The 22284-nt window shown below is 42.4% G+C and overlaps 1 protein-coding gene across 1 annotated transcript; it reads left to right on the forward strand.

Moving 5' to 3' along the window:
• The first annotated feature begins 198 nt into the window (after positions 1–198).
• DHTKD1 (dehydrogenase E1 and transketolase domain containing 1) lies at positions 199–21427 on the forward strand. The gene is made up of 17 exons (XM_074869766.1): positions 199–374; positions 2196–2351; positions 3113–3324; positions 5125–5319; positions 5641–5910; positions 8995–9166; positions 11583–11781; positions 12675–12987; positions 14066–14150; positions 14808–14947; positions 15332–15482; positions 16716–16822; positions 17910–18074; positions 18426–18508; positions 19629–19798; positions 20321–20406; positions 20892–21427. The coding sequence occupies exons 1-17, from the start codon at positions 221–223 to the stop codon at positions 20991–20993; spliced, it is 2760 nt and encodes a 919-aa protein (XP_074725867.1). The 5' UTR covers positions 199–220; the 3' UTR covers positions 20994–21427.
• The last annotated feature ends 857 nt before the right edge of the window (positions 21428–22284 follow it).

Consider the following 22284-nt stretch of genomic DNA (forward strand, 5'->3'; position numbering starts at 1 on the left):
AAATACCAGGATACCGGAGTGCACCGCTGAAGTGGCTGGAAGGATCAAGAGCTAGTCCGGCCGTTCCGATTTAGAGGATACACACGGAGCCGCCCCCCGGCAGGCGCCAGCCCGCCGCCGCCTCAGCCCTGCGGGAGCGGCCCGGCAGCGGCGGCCCCGCCCCGCGCGGGGGCGGTGGCGGCGGCGGGGCCGGCGGTTGGCGGGCGGCAGCGCGGCGGCCATGGCGGCGGCGGGCGCCGTGCGCTGCGCTCTGTGGCGGGGCGGCCTGCGGCGGTGGTACCGCACCGAGCGGGGCGTCTACGGCTACAAGCCGCGGAAGGAGGCGAGCGGGCGAGCGGCGGAGCCGCGCGGCGCCGGGGCGAGCGGTAGAACAGGTCGGACACCCCACATAACCCACCACCCCCCCGCCCCGGGCTCCGCTGGGCTGAGGGGGGGGGCGGCGGGGTCTCCCCGGAGGCGGGGGGGAGCTGGGTCCCCGCCGCGGCGGCGCGGGTTCTGCTCGGTAGCCCCGCGCTCGCCTCAGGGAGGCGGCCAGCGCTGAGGGGCCCAGAGTCCGGCGGAGTTGAAGCGTCGGTCGGAGACGGTTTGTGTTTTGGCCTCGTTGCCTTCACGAGTGCCGCCGGGGCCGCCGTCTTTCCCCGGGGCGCCTTGGCGGGCTTTCGCTCGCCGTAGGGCAGCGCTCGGCCTCGCCGCTCGGGGAGGGCTGAGAGCGGCGCGGAGCCGCCCGCCGAGTCCTTCGCTTTGGTTCCCCAGGAGGCCTGCTGATGGCTCCCCAGCTCCGGGGGCCCAAGTCCCTTCAGTGATGTGCTCTGGTAGAGTTGCACTGCGCCTAAAAGTACCTGTGCCATGCGCCTGTGATCTTCCCTTTTCATGCTGTGGTGCTTGAACTAGCTACGTACAGATAACTCTCCTGTAGCGATAATTGTGATGCTTCTAGCTCAGTTTTATAGCGCAGAAAAATAATTTCAAGAAGAAAACTCTCAGGGGTAAGAGTGTCATCCCTCCCTTAGCACCTCAGGAGACTACAGTAGGAATTAAGCCCGTTGCACGGAAGCAGGAGTGAAACCAGTTTGTTAGCTCCTGGATGCTGAGTCCCATCGCTAAGTAGCCTCCATGTTAAGCAAGGAAAGGGTTAATATATTTTTACATTACATTTTAAAAGTTACTTTTAAATGGCTTTTATGCTGAGAGTGTTGTGGGAGATGTTAGGGTTATGTTCGCCTGTTGTAGAACCCGTTAGAGAAAACGTCCTGTTTTGAACAGGGCGATTGTGAACGTAAGAGCTGGAGCAGAGTGTCAGCAATGGAAGTATGAATGTCAGAGAAATAACTTTGTGAAATGGTCTCAGAAACTGGAAAATTAAAGTTCTCAGACCTGAATATCATCAGCACTGCATCTTTATCAGGGTGAGACCCCCCCCACCACACTAGAAATGCATTATAAACTTGTTCATGTCATTCCTTTGTAGCAGATTCTGCTTGCAATATATTTTATTGGTTTACAGTTTATCAGCCTGGTCTGTGACACGTGCTCGATGACAGTAATGTGGTGTGCATGACCTTTCAGCTGGTCAAGTTTGGCTTATGTCAATAATTTTTTGACCTTGATGCAAAATCCCTGCAACAGGGTGTTGCTGGTGTCTGTTGAAAAACACGTTCACACATTTGAATTTCTCGTGTGTCTGGCTCAGCGCGTGCACATGCTGTTGGCTAGTGGCTCCTGCAGACACAGATGTTTTTTGAAGTCACAGGACCCAAATTATTGTTAAGACCCTATCTTCCTGTCATTTCAGCAAGGAACAGGGAAGCACAAGTGGTATGTGATTTGAGTTGGCTGAGGAAATAAGACTTTGCACACTGGTACCATGCTATTCTTGAGTTGGACATACCTGTTGCTGTAAAGAGATTCAAAGGAAAATGAAATAGCTTTGCATATGTCAACAGGAGCTTAACTGTGAGGGGAGCAGTGGGAGAAATATGGAGTGTACTTGCTTGAAAATTTGGCAGGTGAGAAGATTTAGGAGTTTGATGGGAGCTGTTGTGGGGTGATACGGTGAAAATAACTGCTCAGAAAAATTGCCTTTCCAGCCAGAGCCTTGATGATTGTCAATGGACGGAATATACCTGAGTTGGTGCTATAAATGGATTAAATGTGAGTATGTGAGTGATACTGTTCTGCTTTCTTTTTGTTTTTAGTTGACCATGCTCTTGCTCGTTTAAAAACTGCATATGCTGAACATGGCCACAAAGCAGCCAAAATAAACCCACTGTTTGCTGGCCAAGCCGTTATGAACATGGTACCTGAAATCCAAGAGGTGGCAGAAGTTCTTCAAGGACCTCTCGTTACTACAGGTAAGTCCGCAGCCTTATCACAGCAAATTATCTTCACGGGTGATTTATTAAGAGGCTGTGCCTGTTGCAGAAGAGCCAAATATTGAGTGGCAGTTCAATCAGTAATGAACTGTTGGATGGAAAATTGTTAACTTCAGCCTGTTTGTTGCAGAAATCATTGTGTAATGAGTGGCTACCTCCTAGCATCTTTGGAAACCATGAAAATTTTTACTTGTTCTTACAACTACTGAGGTTATACATTAATTTCTTGTGTTGCTGTAACATTCTATAATTTAGCATAATAGTTAACACTGTAGCGAAGCAACCAGAGCACTGGGCCTGAAGTCAAGACTTGTCTTCTTGGATCTTGTAGATTCTCACTGTGGCTTTGAGCAAAGGAGGGTCTATATGTTTTATTTTCTTTGTCTGCCAAACAGGTGCTTACTTACTTGTGATGCAGCTAGGATTGGAGCGTGTCTCTCTGAGCCACGAGATACCGAGTACTATACTGCACGAGTCACAGAAACAGTGATTTCATGTCACTCATGGTGAACTCTTTCAGAAAGGCATTTTGAGCACCTTACAAACAAGCATGAGACTCCTGTATTAATAACACTGAAGTGCGCTTATAAAAAATGTTCTTGAGTTTTGTCTTTAAATGAAGGAAGACAAGATGTGATTTTGTACTCTCAAAATGTTAGTGTAATTGCAAGACAACAGTTTAGGTCTTAGTGCTTCCCGTTCCTCCCCCACAGTGGCTAACAACATTTGTTTCTCACCAGGACTTCTAAACATGGGAAAAGAAGAGGCTTCCCTAGAGGATGTGTTGGCTTACCTTGACCATATATACTGTGGGCATATTTCCATAGAAACAAGCCAGCTTCCAACTTTGGAGGAGAGAGAATGGTTTGCTAAAAGGTTTGAAGAGCTAAAACAAGAAGCATTTACACCTGAAGAGAAAAAGCACTTGTGCAAACTGATGTTGGAGTCCCAGGTATCTTGCTCGCTATTGTTGGATTGTAACAGAGTCGTGGAGTCTGTCATGAACCCTTTACTGCTACAGACATTATTCATGCAGAAAAAGAACAATCACTATCTTGAAAGGCCTCAACAGTGTGCAAGAGGAAGAAGTACAAGGTTTTGCCTCAAAAAGTGCAATACACAAGTGCAGGAATCTCATCGAAGGTTGTTGCTGCATTTACTTAGCAGCCATTATTGAAAGAAGTAGTGATACCTCTTGGTTTGCATTGATTACTTTGAAAATTTTTTCTAGGAAAATATTTCCAGCCAGTTCCAAACTTGAAAGGTTTTTAGAACTAATGAGAACATAGATTGTGTGCAATATATATTCTTGTAGCATATATTCTTTATCATCTGGAGACACAAATAATGACACTACAAATCCATGAGTAATTACTCTTCAAAAGGGAGATTCTCTTAGGCTAATGATCTGAGAGCTTATATTAAATGTTACTGATGGAAATGCAAGGTTGGGCAGAGCTCTGTGAAACTTTGTGCTCAGGTGTAGGTGTTCTGTGTTTCCCCTTCAACCTCATGCTGATCTGTTTTACCAGCTTTAAGGTATGATGTCTCTCAAAGTTTTGGAAGAACAAAACAGAGTTGGACTGAGGTGTTAGCCATATAGCACTGTCAAATTTGCTGCTTTTCAGTAAAGGAACCTTTGTTCAATGTATTCTGAAAAGATGTGAAAGATTTATGTAGTTGCAAAATATATAGAGAGTATTTATTCTGATACTTCTGTACTGTGAAAAAATTTCTCTTTTTTCCACTTTTCTCCCCATGTTATCCAGAAGTATAGAAAGGTAGAATAGCAGGATCTGTGAAGGTGTCCCTGTTTCTAGCTTTCTAAGTGGAAGCAGTATTAAATGTAATATTTACCAATGACTAAAGAGAAGTATATGGCACATTTTGTATTTTTCTTGCCTCTTTGGCAGTTAGAGGAATTTGACAGTGTCACAGGAAATCAGGACCCTGATGTACCCTATTTTGATTTCAGTATGACCAGAACTGTATTTAGAGTGTAGAATTTAACCCTGACAGGAAAAACTGTGTGATTAGTTTTGTATACATTATTCCTTAGAACTAAATGTTGCTTAACTAGGATGTGTTCAGCAGTTGGCTCAGATCTTTGGCTGTGGCTCAGTCTTCCCTTCTCAGTTACAGACCTTGTTTATTTTCAGTCTTCAGTTACAAAACACTACAGACACTTCCAGTGCTTCCAAAACTTTGTCACTTATGAGAGCTGTCTAGGAGTAGATGAAGAGAGTGAAGTGGGAGGAGTGAGAGGAAAATGAAGTAAACATTAGTTTATTTTTCTTCTCTCAAGCATTCTTCTACCTGTGTACTAAGGACTATGTCTAACAGTAGTCAAAATGGAATGCTGTGCTTCTCTAGCACTTTGCATCTTAGGATAGTTGAGGTTTATACTGTAAAAGAAGAGCATTCCTTAATTTCCACCTAAAATATGTAAACTGTCAAGGAATTTGTAAATTGCTCTGGTGTTACATTTCTTCATGCATCTCCTTCCATGTTAGATAGAGTTTGGTCCTCAATCCAACATTTTTCTGCTTAAGAGGAGATAAGAGCCGATTTCTTGTAGTCATTATAGCTTCTGGTCTTGGACTGTGTGGGTGGAGAATGAGCTGAGACTTTCAAGGGGGTATGCTTAGGTTTGTATGACTTAAAGGTACAAACATAAATTATATTTCAATTTTATGAATAGAAGACTGCTGCTTAAATTAGTTTAATACTGACGTTCTCTATTTTTTAATAGGAGTTTGATCACTTCTTAGCCACAAAATTTGCCACAGTGAAGCGATATGGTGGTGAAGGAGCAGAGAGTATGATGGGTTTCTTCCATGAGTTGTTCAAGATGTGCGCATACAGCGGTGTGACGGATATCATTCTTGGAATGCCTCATCGCGGAAGACTTAATCTTCTCACAGGTTTACTTCAGCTTCCACCTGAGGTAAGAGATATATAATCTCATTGGCAGTTGCTCTATACCTGATCTATTGGCAATAAAATAAAACACCAGAAGTTTGTTATATTACAAATGCTAGAGCAGTAAAAAAGTTACCTGTGTGAGAGTGTTTTCCTCTCATGTCAGCACTTCAGCCAAATGTCCGCAGGAGACTGTTAAAAGAACTCTATTGAAGGGTTTTATGTGCTGTTATCAGAAGTGTCCTTGCAATTTCAGGAGTAGGAGAGCATACAGTTCTGTAAATGTTTGTCTTTCAGTGTGTCAATGAATTGGAAAGGGGTTTTAACCAAATTTGTTTCCATGCAGCTCATGTTCCGTAAGATGCGTGGTTTGAGTGAGTTTCCAGAGAATTCAGCAGCCATTGGGGATGTTCTCTCCCACCTGACATCTTCTGTAGATCTTGACTTCGGTTCCCACAGGCCTGTGCATGTCACCTTGCTACCTAACCCCTCACACTTAGAAGCAATCAATCCAGTGGCGGTGGGCAAGACACGAGGAAGGCAACAGACTCTGCTCGATGGAGATTACTCCCCAGAGAGCTCCGCACAGCCTGGAGACAAAGTTATTTGCTTGCAGGTATTTTGCTCATGATTTGTAACTGATCTCTGTAAGACTTCCTGGACTAGCGTGGAAATAGAAATGGTGTATATAGAAATATCAGACAAAACTGAATTAATGTAGAATATCAAGAACGGATCCTCCTTATGAAGAAAGAGGAGAGCAAGGAGTATTTCCAGGTGACATATTTGATGATACTGGCATTTAAACAATTCCACTTCTAAGATTTGTGAATAAGAGATTCTGATACCCTCTTTTATTTTAATAATACTCTGCATTGAGAGCCATGTGTGCCTTGTCTCACAGACCACTTTTGCATTTAAACCACTGTTAGCATTCTTTAAATTAAATGGCTTTGGAGAAGAGCTATCAAGATTGCAAAATTTACAGGAGGATTTAGAATTTTGTCATTTTATCATGGTACTGGTGAAGAGTCTTGCTGGAATTAGTACTCCTTGAACTGTCTTTATAGCTGTGGAGGAAGTCCTAAATAGTTCCTTGATACATTTTCTTTTCTTGCATTGTATTTGACTTGGAAATACAAGTGAGCCAATCAAACATTTTTAAAGCTAGGAGTAAAAATGAGTTGGGGCAGAACTGTTCTCCTGTGGAGTATAATAAACATGGGGGAAGTTACAGGTAGAAGTGAAAACATATTTCAGTTAAATAAATGTTTTGCTTCATTCTGGAAGGATATGGATACTAAGAAAAGGCAGAAAGGAGAATATGAAAAGTGGAGACAAGTTGGTGTTTTTATTCTTTTATTTAAAAAAAAGGCTTGATGGCATGCAAGTGCAGGAAAAAAAGTTTGTTGCCCGATGCATCTTCTCATCTTTCAGTGCAGTTATGTCAGTCAGTGTGATAAGATATTATTGCTTCTTAGATTTTGTCTGTCTCATAGTGTTCAGTCTTCACTGTGTGGTAATGAAACTGCTATGACTCTTTAAAGAAAGATTCTTCAGGATAAATGGACTCTCCCTGTGCAAGAAAAATGTAACTTTTTGGGTTTTGAAGGGGTAAGTGGTAGGGAGGGTTACATAGTAGAGAATAACATTTAACTCCAATCTAGCCACCTTCAGGTTAGTAAACTGACTCAAGGTATTCCCAAAAGAAAGTAAATGTTTCATGTGACATGAACATCAGTATTCGTGATTGTGTCTAAGAGGTCCAAGAGTTAGATTAAAGAGAAAAAAAAAAGGCAAATCTTTACAGTTGTGATTGTGAACTCGTCTCATTCAGCTGATTGAGAAGAAAGAGATGAAAGCAGACACCTCCTCTTTCAGAATCTTTATTTGGAAGTTTCTCTCTGAGCTTTCTGTTTTCATAGTGCTTTCTCTCCAGCAATGTAAGTGTAGAAACTCTGAAATGAGGTTTACTCTGGCATTTGTTCTATTTTTCCACTAGCCTGAGCACCAGAGCTTGACGGTAAAAAGAGTAAAGATCAGCTAAGGTGCCAGTGTCAGTAGTGAAGCTAGTTGTCCAAGGTCTGAAGATCTTTTCTGGAACTTCAGTGTGCCTGGAATATATGAAGACTGTAAAACTCTTCTAGGTTAACTACCATGAACACTTCTGCAATGTTTAATTGTCCATCTCTTGAAGAGTGGCTTACTTTTCACCTTCTCACACACCACTTCCTGGGCATCAGACAGCTACTGGTGTTTATGATTTGAACTGGAATCTGACAATAAGATTTCCCTGAAATAGATTTCACATTTGACATTTCACTATCAAGGTCACTGATGAGTTGAACTTGATGGTGACCTTGCTTTTATGTTCTTTGATAATGCTGCCCAGAAAAAAACACGTATTAGCTTTCTGCTAGAATGAGTAAAATCCTACTTGCACCATAAGAATTGAATCCTCTGGGGTTTAAGATGTGTATGAAGAGTCTTGTGTAGTTAGATAGTCCTACTGTCTGTAGGCTTTAATGCTGTGGGATGTACTGAAGGCCATAAAGTTCTTTCAGGTGTTCTAGGGTCCTCACTCAAATGGTATCACCAAGATTCATAGCCTTCTTAGGCAGCAGAAGAACCCAAAAAGGAGAGCTGAAAACCCAACACTTTAGGAACCAGTGTGGCATGGTAAGGGATAGAGTGGGAATGCTGTGTTGTCTCTCTTGCAGTAGTTAACTTTCTGTGATACCTTTTAAAAAAAGTCTCTATATTATAACTGTATAAAATGCAGTGCTGCCGTTTCACTGGCTGATTGCACCTCTACTCCCTTCCAGGTGTACTTGCACCTCCAAAAGTCTCCTAAGGCTTGAAACCATTATCCCGTAACTAGCAAGTAGAACTGTCATCTGGTTTCAGTAAGAAACTACGTCAATGTGTGTAGCGCCTTTGGTCTGCAAAGGATCAAATCTGTATTCTGAGGAAGCTGTAATTGTATTCATCAAAGGAGAACTATCTCTAGTTTCAAAACATGGAAATGCTAGCTGATACTCATTCTAGTAACTCTAGCCTTTTTGGAAACATGGGTTGGAGATCACAGTAGTCTCCCTTCCCCTTACAAACTTGTTTTTGAACTTGCAACTTTGAATGTAACTCAGAACTTAGGTTTTATTTCCTTCTGAAAGCTTTTGTTTGCTTCTGAGTGCTTCCATTCAGTTCCTTTTCCACTTTTTTTTCCTGTTGTGTCTGTTCTTGTCTCTATTTGATAAGGTGGGAGTAGGCATAAGTCCTAGCTCACCAGCATTTAACTGTCAGCAAAGCCTGTAGCGAATGCTGTGGTGACTGGCTGCCTTTTGTTCAGTGGTCAGTGACTTGCTACTGACTGCTGCAGGTTTGCTATAGCCACGATACTTGTGGTCACCTATACACTGGCGGGTCAGTTTTAAGAGATTATAGGTCAGTTCCAGGTGGGGATTACATCAGGCAATCATGTACAGATGTTGCCTGCTATGACCTTGTGTTAGTGATAAGACTATATAAACTCAAATCATGAAAACCGCAGTCTGAAATGGGTTAAGAAGTGGATCCGGCTGAAACTGTATCTGTTCTACCTAGTCAGTGTAAAAGGTCCTGCTGAATGAGTTACGGTTTTGAATTTGCTGTTCCTCCAGTGTTTTCTAATGAGACTTTTCCTCCTTCTTCCCTAATTTAGGTTCATGGCGATGCTGCTTTCTCTGGGCAAGGGATTGTTCCTGAAACACTGACCCTCTCTAATCTACCACATTTCAGAGTTGGTGGGAGCATCCATTTGATAGTTAATAACCAGCTGGGCTATACCACTCCTCCAGAGCGAGGGAGATCATCTCTGTACTGTAGTGATATTGGTATGTATAGTTGAATCAGGAGGAATCAGCCTGTTGTGTCAGAAAGGATTTTTAACTCCAGTGTGAATATATGCTATGCTTTCAGCTTTTTATAGCAAGTGCCTGTCAGCTCTAGGGAGTTAGATTAATATATCTCCTGTTGCATTTAAGGTAATTAATTAATTTGGTAAGAGATGAATCCCTTTGCGTTCTAGCCGGTCCTCAGAGATTAGAGGGGCTGGGGGCGGCTGGACTTATCTCTTAGGGCAGTAACTATAGGCCTGACACCAGATGCATGAACAGCCCGTATGCTGTAGGTCTGGTTGCATTCAAGAGAAGCAGTCAGGTTCATGAATAGTACCGTTTATTCTTATGCAACATCTACAGATTCTTTGAGATTGCCTACAATAAACTGCAGGTTGGCTCTATAGCACTACACACAAAACCCAATTGCAATCACACACACTTAATTCCCAGGTAATCACTCGGTGTAGCTGAGGGCCCAAATCTTACCAAAAGGTGTCCCCTCTGGTGGGGGTGAGGAGCACAGACCTGTCGATCTGTCCCTCTGATTTGGTATCGGATTATCGTCCCTCTGAGTTTGTATCTAACTCAGGGTAGTATTTATCTAAGTATGTATGTGTGAGTGGGTGGGACTGTGTAATTCTTGAGTAATGACACAGCACGTTCCTTGGCGCAAGGTGTGTGCTGTTTTTGTGCGAAAAGAGGATGAATGAGAGAGAAGGTCTGCAGAGTTGTGCAAAACAGTCCTTGAGAGAACAGGAAGAGCAGGAGATAAATCTGCATTAGTCGTGTCAAATACTCCTTGAGAAAAGTGGGAGAACGGGACCTCATGGCCTCCACCTCACTTCATGTTCCTCCTTGGTGCCATGGCAACACAAATCAGTGAATCTCCATCTCACTCTGTGTTTGTTCTGGGCACCATGTGTTAAGGAAATGTGTGTTCTGCAGTTTTTCCACTGTTTTGCTTTTCTCACACTTCCAACAATCTCCATTTTCATGTTAGAGTAGAAATCAAAATTATTATTGATTATTACCTCCTACTAGCAAAAATTCAGATGCTAAAAATATGCCCTCCCCCATCTGCTTTATGCAAAGACTAAATATCAAGGGGAGATCTTGTCACATTTTTTATGGGATGTTATAAAATATTTGCAAGATTAGTGTGAAGTCTTTATAACTCATTTAATTTCTGCCATGTCATTGACAGCTTTTAAAAATCTGCTGTGATGGAGTGTATAATAGATGTATTCTAAATACATCTTGTTAAATTTAATCAAAATAATTCCAGTGTATTTTCTGAGCAAGTCAGATACTCTTTGATTTTTCTGTTTTGTTTGTTGTCAGGTGACCTTGTTGAGCTTTTAATTGAAAGATGAGTCTCATTTCTAAGCTCAAACTAGAAGTCTTTTGTTTTGGACTGATCTTTCTTAGTGATAAACACATGTGTTATAATCGGCAAGGTCAGAGACACAGTAGTTAGTTCCCTTGTGTATGTCTCCTATAATTAAAAATATACTAATGTATGTTTTTAAGACTTAACATCAAGTGTTCGTGTTTGTTGTATGGTTTCATCAAACTGAACAGGTAGATTCATTAAATCTGATAAGGTAGATAGCATATGTTGTTATTACATTTTCCCTGGGCTGGGTTTGTGTTGTGGGCTTTTTTTTGTTGTTGTTTTTTGTTTTTTTTCACCTCCATCCTTAGTTTTTCTTTCTTCTTACCTGGTCAGTGAGGAGCTGGGGGTGTTACACATTTGAACTTCTGGATTTTGCTAGGAAGTGAAACTTGATGTGGGTCAGGAATGGCTGAAGTATCTTAATTTTCCAGAATTTGGGCAAATAAAGTACAAGAGGAGCACACCGTTGCTGGGAAGATTTGCAGCCAAATTGTCGTACAGGAGAGGGTGCTAAGACATTTGAATTTTACAGTGTTCTCTTTAATGAAGAGACCTTTCTGCCTGGAGGAGCACCAGATAGAATGACTGCTAACAAGGGAGAAGATAGTTTCTGGCCTGTATGAATTCATAGTAGTGATAGCTTAGGATAAGAAGGAAACAAAACTCAGTTCTTATTTGAAAGAGAAGTTATCAAGTAGTTCTCTCCAATTCCCTGCAGACTTCCATCCAGATCAGTAAGATGCAAGAACATAGGAATTCCTCTGGGAATTTAGTGCTGGCAACGAAGTTGTGTGCAAACTGTAACAAATACAACAGGTTGGGCTAATTGCACTTTCTCTCAGGGAAGACTCCTTACCCCAGCTCTCATCACAAAGAGCATCTTTTGTAGACGTGTTTTTGTTAAATACACTTCTCGTGAGTTGTCTGTAGTTTTCAGCAGAGTAGGTGTGTGTCCACTTCCTTTGGAAGGGGTTGGGTGTGATTACTGTTGTTGTGTTTTGAACCCCCGGGCAGGTAAAATTGTTGGATGTGCAGTTATCCATGTGAATGGGGATGATCCTGAAGAAGTTGTCCGTGCCACACGACTGGCTGTTGAGTACCAACGCCAGTTCCGCAGGGACGTGATCGTAGACTTGCTGTGCTACAGACAGTGGGGCCACAATGAACTTGATGAGCCGTTCTTCACTAACCCCAGCATGTACAAAATCATCAGGTAAGGGTAACACCACCTGATGGGAGAACCCAAAATGTACTTGTGTCTACACCAACTCAGTATTGCCTGCTACTGTAATAGAAGTCTCTGTATAATGAAGATCCTTTGCCATATTGACAAGTCTTTATGTAAGTGTAGCTACAATGTCAGCAGCCCTTGAGTAAGGTGCGAGTCTGATAACGAGATGTTAATGAAGGTAACCACTAGTGTTGGTTCTTGAATACGCAGCTTGATGCCTCTTGGAGGAAAATCTTGTACATAGCCCTTGGATTTCAAGTTCATGATCGCTAGTAATCAGAAGGCAAAGTTGTCTTCTGTGTGTCAGAGGGAAGTGTAGATAATGTGGGAGAATGGGCAGGAAGCCAATATGACGTTTGTCTCATCTTTGTCTGGTCCTGCTGGTTCCAATGGGGACTCATCTTTGTGAGCATTTAAACATATTCAGATTCCATCCTTATCCCCAAAATAAAATACACGTAAAAATTTACTGGCCAATGAATTCTGGTATTTTAGGTGAAGCATTTATGGAATGGATAGCTTGGTTATCACTAATACTGAAAACCTACTGTCAATTTGTCGGAAGAAAATATGCATGATAGCACAGAGGCAGTTGTAACTGGAAAGTTTTTTTGACTTGCTTTTACCTGTAACTGCCAACTATATGGAGTTTAAAAAAAAAAAAAAAAAGGACTGTAGAGCACATACCAAAGAGAATTACTATTTTTCTGGAAATGCCAGGAAAGCAAGCTTGATGGAAAGGACTATAATGCACCAGGACATCATTTATTTTAGTTTTTCATGGTGCCTGACAGTAGTAAGGTGGTATTTCCTTGTTCTGCAGTGACACTGTTTTCAGGGTTAATGTCTATGGGGTTTGATTCCCTCCCTGACAGATCCCGTAAGAGTATCCCAGACACGTACGCAGAACACCTAATAGCAGCTGGGCTCATGACTGAGGTGGAAGTATCTGAGATAAAGACGACATACTATTCTAAAATGAATGATCATCTTGCCAACATGACTTTGTATAGTCCACCTCCTACCAACCTGCAGGCTCACTGGAAAGGCTTTGTTGAGCCTTCTGCTAAAATCACCACTTGGGACACAGGGATGCCTATACCACTTCTGCAGTTTATTGGGGTCAAGTCTGTGGAGGTGCCTGAAGAACTCCAGATGCACAGCCATCTTCTGAAGACCTACGCACAGGTCAGTGGAGCATAATGACACTTCTAGTCCCATTGCTCAAGGATATGACCTGTTAAAGAAAAAACTCTTAAAGACAGCAAGGCTGCCGGTTAGAGAACAGCATAGTATTCTGTAGGAAAAACAGCTCGCTCTCTTTTTCAAGGCTGAGATAATGCCATTTTTCCTCCAGTTTTGAAGAAAGATATGTCCTTTCCCCTGAATCTGACTATATACATAAAATTGCTATTTCAACAATATTTTGTTGCAATGAAGATAAAAGCTTATAGAAAATACAGTTTATGATTCTTACAAATTATAAACTATTATGATTAATTACTATCACTTATATACTTTATGATTATAATGAGTACTTTGTGGGAGAATGAATCAGGAACTTGGTAGTACTGTACACAGTTTCTAAAGCCAGTAGTGAGTGTTTATGTTTTCTATGTATAAACATAGGCATACACATGTGGCCAAATTTGACAGTCAGTTTTTAATAGCTCACAAGTTTGCATGCAGTAATTGGGATGGTTTGGGTTTGTGAACGTTTCCCTTTGATGAATGATGACCACACGCAGGTGTCTGGTTGTCAGCCGTGAGTTGAATATTTCAGAAGACTGATGTTCCTGTCTTCCCAGTCCAAGGCAGGAACACCACAGCTAGGTGTGATCCTTTGTCTGCAGTTCTGCAGGCCAGAGGAGGGGAAAATTCTAGAGACTGAAATATTTATGCCTGGTATCTTTCATCACTGCTAACCAGACAAATCAAAAGTCTGTCAAGCATGTGCTCTGTGCTGTGCTAAGATTTTTAATATTTTCAGGCTAAGATCTAATTTGTCAGTCCATAGGTTGTTGACTGGTAAGTGAACACGTGGGTCATCCGTGGTTCTGTGGTCCTCAGGGCAACCTTCAGTATGTGCTGAAATGAGACTGTGTGTATTCCAAACCAATCTAAGCTGGCTGCAGGAATACAGAATTTCTCTCTATAATAGTGTTTTCTTTTTTGCCTAGCTTCTAATAATGATCTGTGCCACCAAAAGAGCTACAGATGGAAAAAAGGCAAAATAGTAACTTTTTCATGTTGTTTTCTTGTTTAGTCAAGAGTTCAAAAAATGGAGGAAGGAAAAAAGCTGGACTGGGCAACAGCTGAAACTTTAGCATTTGGTTCCCTGCTGAGCCAAGGTAAGAGGCAACTAGACAACAGACAATAAAATATTTTTGCTTTGATGTCAATAAAGTATAACATTAGACTTCTTAGGTGTTCCTAAGTCTAAAGATTGATATGATGTATAAATTTGACAATTTGCATTTGCATGGTACTAAGAGAAGGTGAATCTTGTATGTCTGTAGATGTTGCAGATGGAGTACTAAATGTCTTCAAAGAATTGTTGCTTCCTCCCACTTCCCAAAAACGTTCGTGCATAGAGCTAGGCACGTGAGCAGAGCAGCTGACATCAGTGGGGCCTCCCAAATACTTTTGGAGAGTGTTTCATGCTACTATTTCTTTTCCCTCCTCTCTAGCCTGAATTCATATCTCCATTTACATATGATAGAGAATGCACATTTTTTGCAGTTCGCTTCCATAAATTGAACCATTTACTGCAAAATAATTCTTGGCTGCAGAGAGGAGAGAAGAGAAATGTCTGAGCACCTCTGTGCTTGTGAGATGGAGCTGCTGCTGGTTAAGCATTCCATCTCCGATTTGATGTTGCTGTTGATGGGAAATCCAAGAAGAGATGTAACAAGAGAAGTAGTGTTTTAGAATTGGGGAGTTGTTGTCCTGCATGTTTTCTTTTTACATGACTTGCTAATCCAGTGTTTTGTTTATTGTTTGGCAAGGGTTCAATATCAGACTAAGTGGACAAGATGTTGGCAGAGGAACCTTTAGCCAACGACACGCGATGTTGGTTTGCCAAGAGACAGATGATACCTACATTCCTCTGAATCATATGTCTCCAGACCAGAAAGGTTTCCTAGAGGTAGGTTCTGTGGTCCACAAGGCAACCTTCAAGTTGTGCTGAAACAGAATGCGTATTTTAAAGCTGCTGAGACATATGTAGGTAGCCTGTATACTCTGGCAACCACTAGATAGAGAGACATAAAAACTGTCAGGGCACCCCATTCTTTGTAGTTACCCTCCTTAGAAATTTAACAAGGGGTTTTGCTTTTCCTTGAGAGATCAGCTATTATTCTTTTCCCCTCAGTGTCTTCATTCAAAAGCAAAAAACAAGAGGTGACCATCAGTTGCCTTTAGGAGTGCATGTCCTCAGTGTGCCTAGCACTGATGTGCCTGGTTCCAAAGGTTCTTAACCCTGGGTTGTCTTCTTCCTCACCCACCCCTCCCAACAATTTCCTTTTGTTAGGTGAGTAACAGTCCCTTGTCTGAAGAAGCTGTACTTGGTTTTGAATATGGAATGAGTATTGAGAGCCCTAAGTTACTGCCAATTTGGGAAGCTCAATTTGGAGACTTCTTTAATGGAGCCCAGATAATATTTGACACTTTCATCTCTGGAGGTGAGTGTGCAAGGAGCTAATATATTTAAAAATGAATCATTTCTACTAAGCACATTTTTACAAAATCCTTCATCTTTAAAGTAAAAGGGCATCGTGTTGAGGAAAAAAAAAATCTTTTTTTCTCGAGAAGTCTTGTGAGCTTGCCTGTGTCGTCCTGACTTCTATGCAGCTTTTCTCTGAAGACAATCCATCTAAAATGAAAGACACCCCACCCTTGGCAGAAGGCAGTCATTCCAAAAGGACAGTTGATTATATTAATGGCCTTTCTTCCCCACCCCATTTATTTTACTGTGTGTATGTATAGTTGATAGCTTTTTAGGCTGTACTTTTCCTGCATGAGGCATCTGAAAAATTCTCGAAGCAATACAGATGGAAAATAGTGATTATTTGAAGCAAATAAACAAAAAACCCCACAACAACGCCTTACAACCAACCTCTAAGTTTGACTCTAGTATGTTTTTGGAGTGCTCAGATAAAAGACCTCTCTGAGCTGGAACGTGCTGAGAAGATGCTAAGATGGATTTCTAGAGTGGGATTCCTTGTATCTAAGTGTCCAGAGTTTTGGCTTCTAGCCTCAGTTAGGCCTCTGCACTCCTTCTGTGATGGTAGTTGGAAGTTCAGAGGCCCTCTTAACTCACCTGTCCTCAACATGCATTTGAGGCTGGGATGAATTACCTTCTGGATTTGACTGTAATCACTTAAATAGCACAGGAGGTTTGACAGAGCTCAGGGAACTAGCCTGTGGCTAGCACTGGTGTGTTAGGGCTGGCTCACAGGATGGTGCCTGGGTCACGCCTGCAGAGCACCAAAGGACAAGGTAGGCAGAAAACATATAATGAATTATGGTTAGGGGTTTTCTTGCTAGAGAGTTACCTTTGAGGACCCCTGTTAGTCAGGAGGACCATTCCATTAAGAGGATTCTTGCATACTGTGATGATATTTTAGACTAAGTTTTAAAATTGTCACTGTGTCATATGTTCCACATGGAGGCTTAAGTCTTCTGGAAGCCCAAAGTTACATGATAATTTCAGAAACTTAAGGTCATCTTCTGGGTGTTGGTTCACTGTTGTGAATCTCATGGCAAAGTGCCAGCAGCGTGTTTCAGGCTTGTATTTAATGATCTAGAAATTAGCTGTTCTTTTTTCCTGAATAGTTTGTGCAAAGTACTGTGTGTTTTGCAGCTTTATGTTCTGTGGAAATCATTCTTTCCTTCCCCTCATTATGTGTTTTTAGGTGAGGCCAAATGGCTTCTGCAGAGTGGGATAGTAATTCTTCTTCCCCATGGCTATGATGGTGCAGGCCCTGAGCACTCATCCTGCCGGATGGAACGGTTCTTACAGGTACCCCATCACACCTCGGATTCACATATCCCCCATCGCAGCACTGGCAATCAAGGGCTCTGGGAGTCTTATTGCAAAATGTCCCATTCCTGGTCTACCTTCTAGTGATGTCAGAAGCTGGAGAAGTACCAGGGTCATACCATCATGATGAGATAGGAGCGGGCTGGGCTGAAAGTGGAGGAAGAAAGGGTACTGTATTGAGAAGGTGTAGGTCTGGAAGGGGTGAGGAAGCAGTTTTGGTTTAAATGCTGCCACAGCACCTCTGGGGCAAGACTCTGACTGACCTTTCTAATAAATGCATGCTGTTCCTGTTGCATCTCTGCCCAGGTGGGGGTGTGGTAACAAGAAATTTCCTAACATGAGATTTGCATAGTGCTTGCAGAGACCCGCTGCCAACAGCGCTGGTGGGACATGCTTCAGTACTGCTGCTGTCTTCATACTGATTGCTGCTCCTCGGCTGTGTCACTGTACCACAGAATGAGTCCAGTAGCAAGACAGAATCGCTGAATTGCAAATAGCAGACCTGTAATGGGCACTTCTTATAGAAGACATTTTGGGGGTTGGCATCAGAAACAGGCAGCCACCCTCTTGGGCAAACCACTCACAGATCTATCTACTAGGCACAGAGCATACAAACAGAATGCTGGACACTATGAAATATCAGTTAGTAAATCTGTGGCATATTTTTACACAAAAAAAAAAAAAATCCACTGTTGTGCTCTTCTGACTGTAGTAAGTAAATGAAAGCATTTTTATCTGAGTAACGGCTTAAGGAGGGGTTTGCAGCATGTTTAGAGGGATGCTGCCCCTCTGATGAAGAAGTCATGACCTCTCCACTGTTCCAAAAACTGTCATGCCCTGGTTACAGTGTGCTAGGAGGAGACAGTTCAGATGGAATCTTACCAGTTAAATGTTAAAGCCATTTCTTCTCTGAAGTTGTTCTTCCCTTACAGTCCATGTCTGAATTGGTATATTCGCTCTTCTATTCTTAAACTAGCCAGTGTGCTTTATGTGGCTCGATTCTCTGTTTCATATTTGACTCGCTGCTTGCTTCTTGACAACGTATTGCTGTGTTCCCCTTATACAGATGTGTGACAGCTCAGAAGAGGGAGTTGATGGGGACCAGGTCAACATGTCGGTTGTGCATCCCACCACCCCAGCACAGTATTTCCATTTACTCCGGCGGCAAATGGTCCGAAACTTCAGGAAACCTCTCATTGTTGCATCTCCCAAAGTGCTACTAAGGCTCCCTGTAAGCTGAAAACTTTATTTTCTTTTTTCATTTCTTTCTCCTCTTCTGTGTTCTCTTCTCTTTGTTCTTCCTCTGTGTTCTCTGATCTCTGTTTTGGGGTCAAATTGATGGGGTTTTACCTGTTTGAGGCTGGATAGGTTGAGAATTAAAGCTGGGTGGAGGAGTGCTAGAAGTAGGATTGATTCTAGGTCTGGCAGTGTTCTTGGGAATCTTATCGTCCCACCTTTCATCAGTGGGAGAGGGAAGACTATCTTCTGTGCTTACAAAACTCTGTCTCAGTATCCTCTCCCCAACTCTGGCCTGAGGGAAAAGGCATCGAGATTTGGTAACTTCCAACTCTCCCCCATGTAGGCTGCTGTATCGAGTTTTGAAGAAATGGCCCCAAGGACAACATTCAAGCCTGTCATTGGTGACTCCTCCGTAGATCCTAAAAGGTAGCTCTACTTTCTTAGAGGACAAGCTCAGAAAGGATGTCCTGTCCCTTTCTCCGACATAACAGCTCAAGTTTGAGGTGATAAGAAAGAGGTGACTTCAGGGGGAAAATGTCATTTTATAGCAGGTGACTTAGTTTTACTTGTTTCTCTCCTTTTCTTCTGCTTACTTGTTGGTAGTTACCATATCTGTCTGCATAATAGTAAAGTGTTCAGGCTTTCAGCCCTTGCCCCCAGTGGGAGGTTGTGACCATAGTTACTAGTCTGATGGGCGTTATTCTGTGCCATGACCATTAGCTAACAGTCACTGGGAGCAGCTGTTACCTGAAGAGATGCAGAATTTTTGTTCTGGTGTGGGAACACCTGAGCTGATGAAGTGAAGTTAGGGCAATAATAAATTGTGTGTGTGTATCTCCCTCCCTTCAGATATTAGAGAGAATCCTGTTCACTATGGGCAATTCTGGCCTTCATTTTTTTTCTCTCCTAAGGTTCTTGCCTCATCCTTGTCCCAGTAGTACCCGAGTCTGACAGCATCCCTCATGTTTGCATCCTCGCCCACTTCAAAAGGCTGGAAGTATCTTAGCATCTTGGGTTTTTTTAAGTGGGATGGTGAGGTGCAAAGGGTGAGGTTTAGCTCCTTGCCTTTGTCCAGTAAGGTTAGGCAGCCAAGACCTCTCTGATTGCTGGAGGGTATTGCTATCTCCAGCAGGCAGTTCCTCTATGGCATGGGAGAGAGAGTTGTCCTCTGGAGGTACTTCTCTCCCTCTCTGGTTTATTCTCTACAGAAAGCACATAGATGACTAACTTTGATTAGGTGTTTAATTTTTAAATAGTTAAAGCTAAGAGAGATGAATCCCATTGTAAGGTAACTTTCCCAGGATTACTGACGAAGCAGGAACTCTGGGCTCTGGCATACTGTGCCCGAAGGTTAGTCTGTCAACTGTGGTAGGGGAGTGTGAGGGATGGGAATGCAAAGAAGAGAAAAGATGGTCTAGGGTAGCAAATTAGCTTCAAAAAGTTGTCTTTAAAGTTTGGGTGGTTGTTTTTTGTTGAAAGTGTGGAACTGTTCTGCATAGAGTTTCTGTAAAACACTAAACTTGGAAACATTCTTATTTTTCTTTAGTGTCACCCAAGTGGTGCTCTGTTCTGGTAAGCATTACTATGCCTTGGTGAAGCAAAGAGAGACGCTAGGAGAGAAACAGCATAACACAGCTATTCTGAGACTTGAAGAACTGTGCCCTTTTCCCCTGGAAGCTCTACAGCAAGAGTTGAGCAAATACAGCCGTGCGAAAGGTCAGCCAGGTTTCTACCTTTTGTGTTTCTGGACTCTCTGAAATACTGAACTAAATCTGTTGCCTGCCTTTTAGAAGGAAGAGTTGTAGTGGTTTTTTATTCTTTGCTCTTCCCCCCATCGATCTAGTGTGTCTGAAGTGGGATAATACAAATGTTTACCACTTGCTCTGAAAGAACTTGTCTCTCTGCTATTGTTAGCTTCCGTAAAGCATTACTAAAAATTGGACTGAACCATTTGGGGCATTTTTTGCATTGGTCTTTGCAATCTGGTCCTTTAAGTAGCTTTTTCGAAAGCAGCAGTAGAAAAGCAGAATATACCCACAGTGTCCCCTAATGTGGACATACTTTTGGTTTGACTTCAGCAAGCTGTGATTTGCAAGGGAATTCAATCTGACAAGCCTTCATTTCAAAGATAGTGCCAAGACAAAAAAAGGTAGAGGTGCTACAAAACTAAAAACTTTTTCTTGAGCTGCTGAAAAGATAAATAAGTGCATTTGTAATGTACCCTTATCCTTCCTTTAGTCTTCATCTGGAGTCAGGAAGAACCACAGAACATGGGTCCATGGTCCTTTGTGTCACCACGGTTTGAAAAGCAGCTGGGGCTTAAGGTAAGATGTCCCTTTGGTGTTTTAGTCTTTAAAATGAAGTTTGAAGTTCTTATTGAATGCAAAATTCTGTGGTGCTTACACAAAAAAATAATCCTGATGCCTAAACCAAATGTGTGTTCTAATTTAAGCTACTTACACTCTTTATAGCACCATTTGGTGGTGATGAGCAGGACTGGGGCTTTCTTTTACCTGGTGTTTAGTCAAAGTAGACAGGATGATGAAAGATCCCAGGTAGGAAACAACATACTTGAAGTGAGTAGGAGAATCCAAAGCTACTCTTCGCCCTGTCAGATTGTGCACTGTAATGTTCTTGGAGCCATGGTCTTTGGGAGGTGGAGGATAACTTCCTGCATTGGGAAGTCCCATAACTTCCAGCTGGGACTGCCCAGTATCTGACAGAAGATATCACCATGGCATCAGAGGACCTCAAGATGTGATCCTATGCTTGTGCTTCATTAATCATTTCTTCCTGACTCAAATTTCAGCTCCGTCTTGTGAGCAGACCTCCTTTACCAGCCCCAGCAGTTGGCATTGGAACTCTACACCACCAGCAGCAGGAAGACATTCTTGCCAACACATTTATCTAAGTTTTCAATGGATGGACTACTCCTCCTGTCAGTCACGTTTCGTGCCTCCTCCTGTAAAGAAGAACAAAAGCCAGACCCTTAAGACTTAGTTCTCCAAAATGGGAAAAAAGAACGGAACCAAGTTCTGTAATGATGAAGCAATTTTTTCATGTAGAGGATACCTAAAGGTGAGAGGTAATGCCTGTTACTCTAGATACTTCTTGTTCTCTTGTAGTATTTTCTACAAAACATCTTTTTAAAGTTAAAAAAAAGTTCAGGCCAGGGGGCAGATCAGTGAGATGGCTATAAAATACTTTACATTGTGTTCCTTATCTGCAGTTGACAGTTACCTGGAATGGTGCATGTGTGGAAACAGTTTCTGTTTCCACAGAAGTGTTAGTGCTGTTTGATTGAATAAATGCTTCCCCGTGCCTGGGAATGAGCCATTTCTATAACAGTGTTGTGGATTTTCTCATTTCTTTTCCTATGGGCCAGGAAGGAAATCTGTTGCAGCTGTTGGTGTTCTTCAATTCATGAGTTGTTAAAGCAGGATTCCTGGGGGTGACCTTGCAGGATGGCTCCTGAAGGCTTCAGGCACCACTATTTCTCTCGCCTGGACAAGCAGTGCTTTCACATCAAGCTTGCAGGGTGGAAGATGTGCTGCAGGGATCGTGCCATATTTCAGAACCGTATTTTGTAGAGGCCAAACCAGTTTCTAGAGACTAGCCTGAAGAGTGACACTACCTCCTACCTGGGAAATTCTTCTCAGTGTCCTTCTGGTTTGTTGGGTTTTTTTCTTAACCCCAAGATTGTACTGTTAAATTGGTCTATTGGTTTAGTTGTCTGTGTTGCCAGGGAATGTGAAACTTCTCACTGGTAAAGCCAAAGGGAAGTGCATTTAAGAAACCATCTCTTTTCCAGTCCCAGGCTGCTGTGCTGTTTCACCAGTTCTCATGAATGTGGCCTGTTTTGGAGGGCTTACTTCTGCTCAGTTTCTTCCTTCAGTGGTCCTTAGTTCCTACACAAAATCTTGCTCATGCTGGAAGAAGGCTGAAGTTGTGACCAAGTAAGAGAACAGAAAAGAGTCCAAAACTGTGTCAAGCTAAATAGAAGAATACAGTAAGGCAGGCTGCAAAGAGTTTGAGGGACAAATTGTTGCAAGGTGTAATAATGAGGTTTCTTTCAAGTGTACCAGAAACTGGAAGGGCAAGAGGCAGGAGAATTAGGAGGTCAAAGGGACTTTAAAAAGATCTGCTGTAGCAAAAAACATTGTGGCTTTTTTTGGTTTTGCTTTTTTGTTGCAGGAGGTCCT

Source organism: Strix uralensis, chromosome 5 (assembly GCF_047716275.1).
Source record: "Strix uralensis isolate ZFMK-TIS-50842 chromosome 5, bStrUra1, whole genome shotgun sequence".
In the NCBI taxonomy this organism is placed as follows: domain Eukaryota; kingdom Metazoa; phylum Chordata; class Aves; order Strigiformes; family Strigidae; genus Strix; species Strix uralensis.

What these genes read in the sequence shown, in the direction of transcription:
- DHTKD1 (XM_074869766.1), top strand. Translation starts at nt 221, where the DNA reads ATGGCGGCGGCGGGCGCCGTGCGCTGCGCTCTGTGGCGGGGCGGCCTG. An exon ending in TACTTCAGCTTCCACCTGAG is followed by an intron (nt 5,320 to 5,640) that starts GTAAGAGATATA and finishes GTTTCCATGCAG; the next exon opens with CTCATGTTCCGTAAGATGCG. An exon ending in CAAATACAGCCGTGCGAAAG is followed by an intron (nt 19,799 to 20,320) that starts GTCAGCCAGGTT and finishes TCCTTCCTTTAG; the next exon opens with TCTTCATCTGGAGTCAGGAA.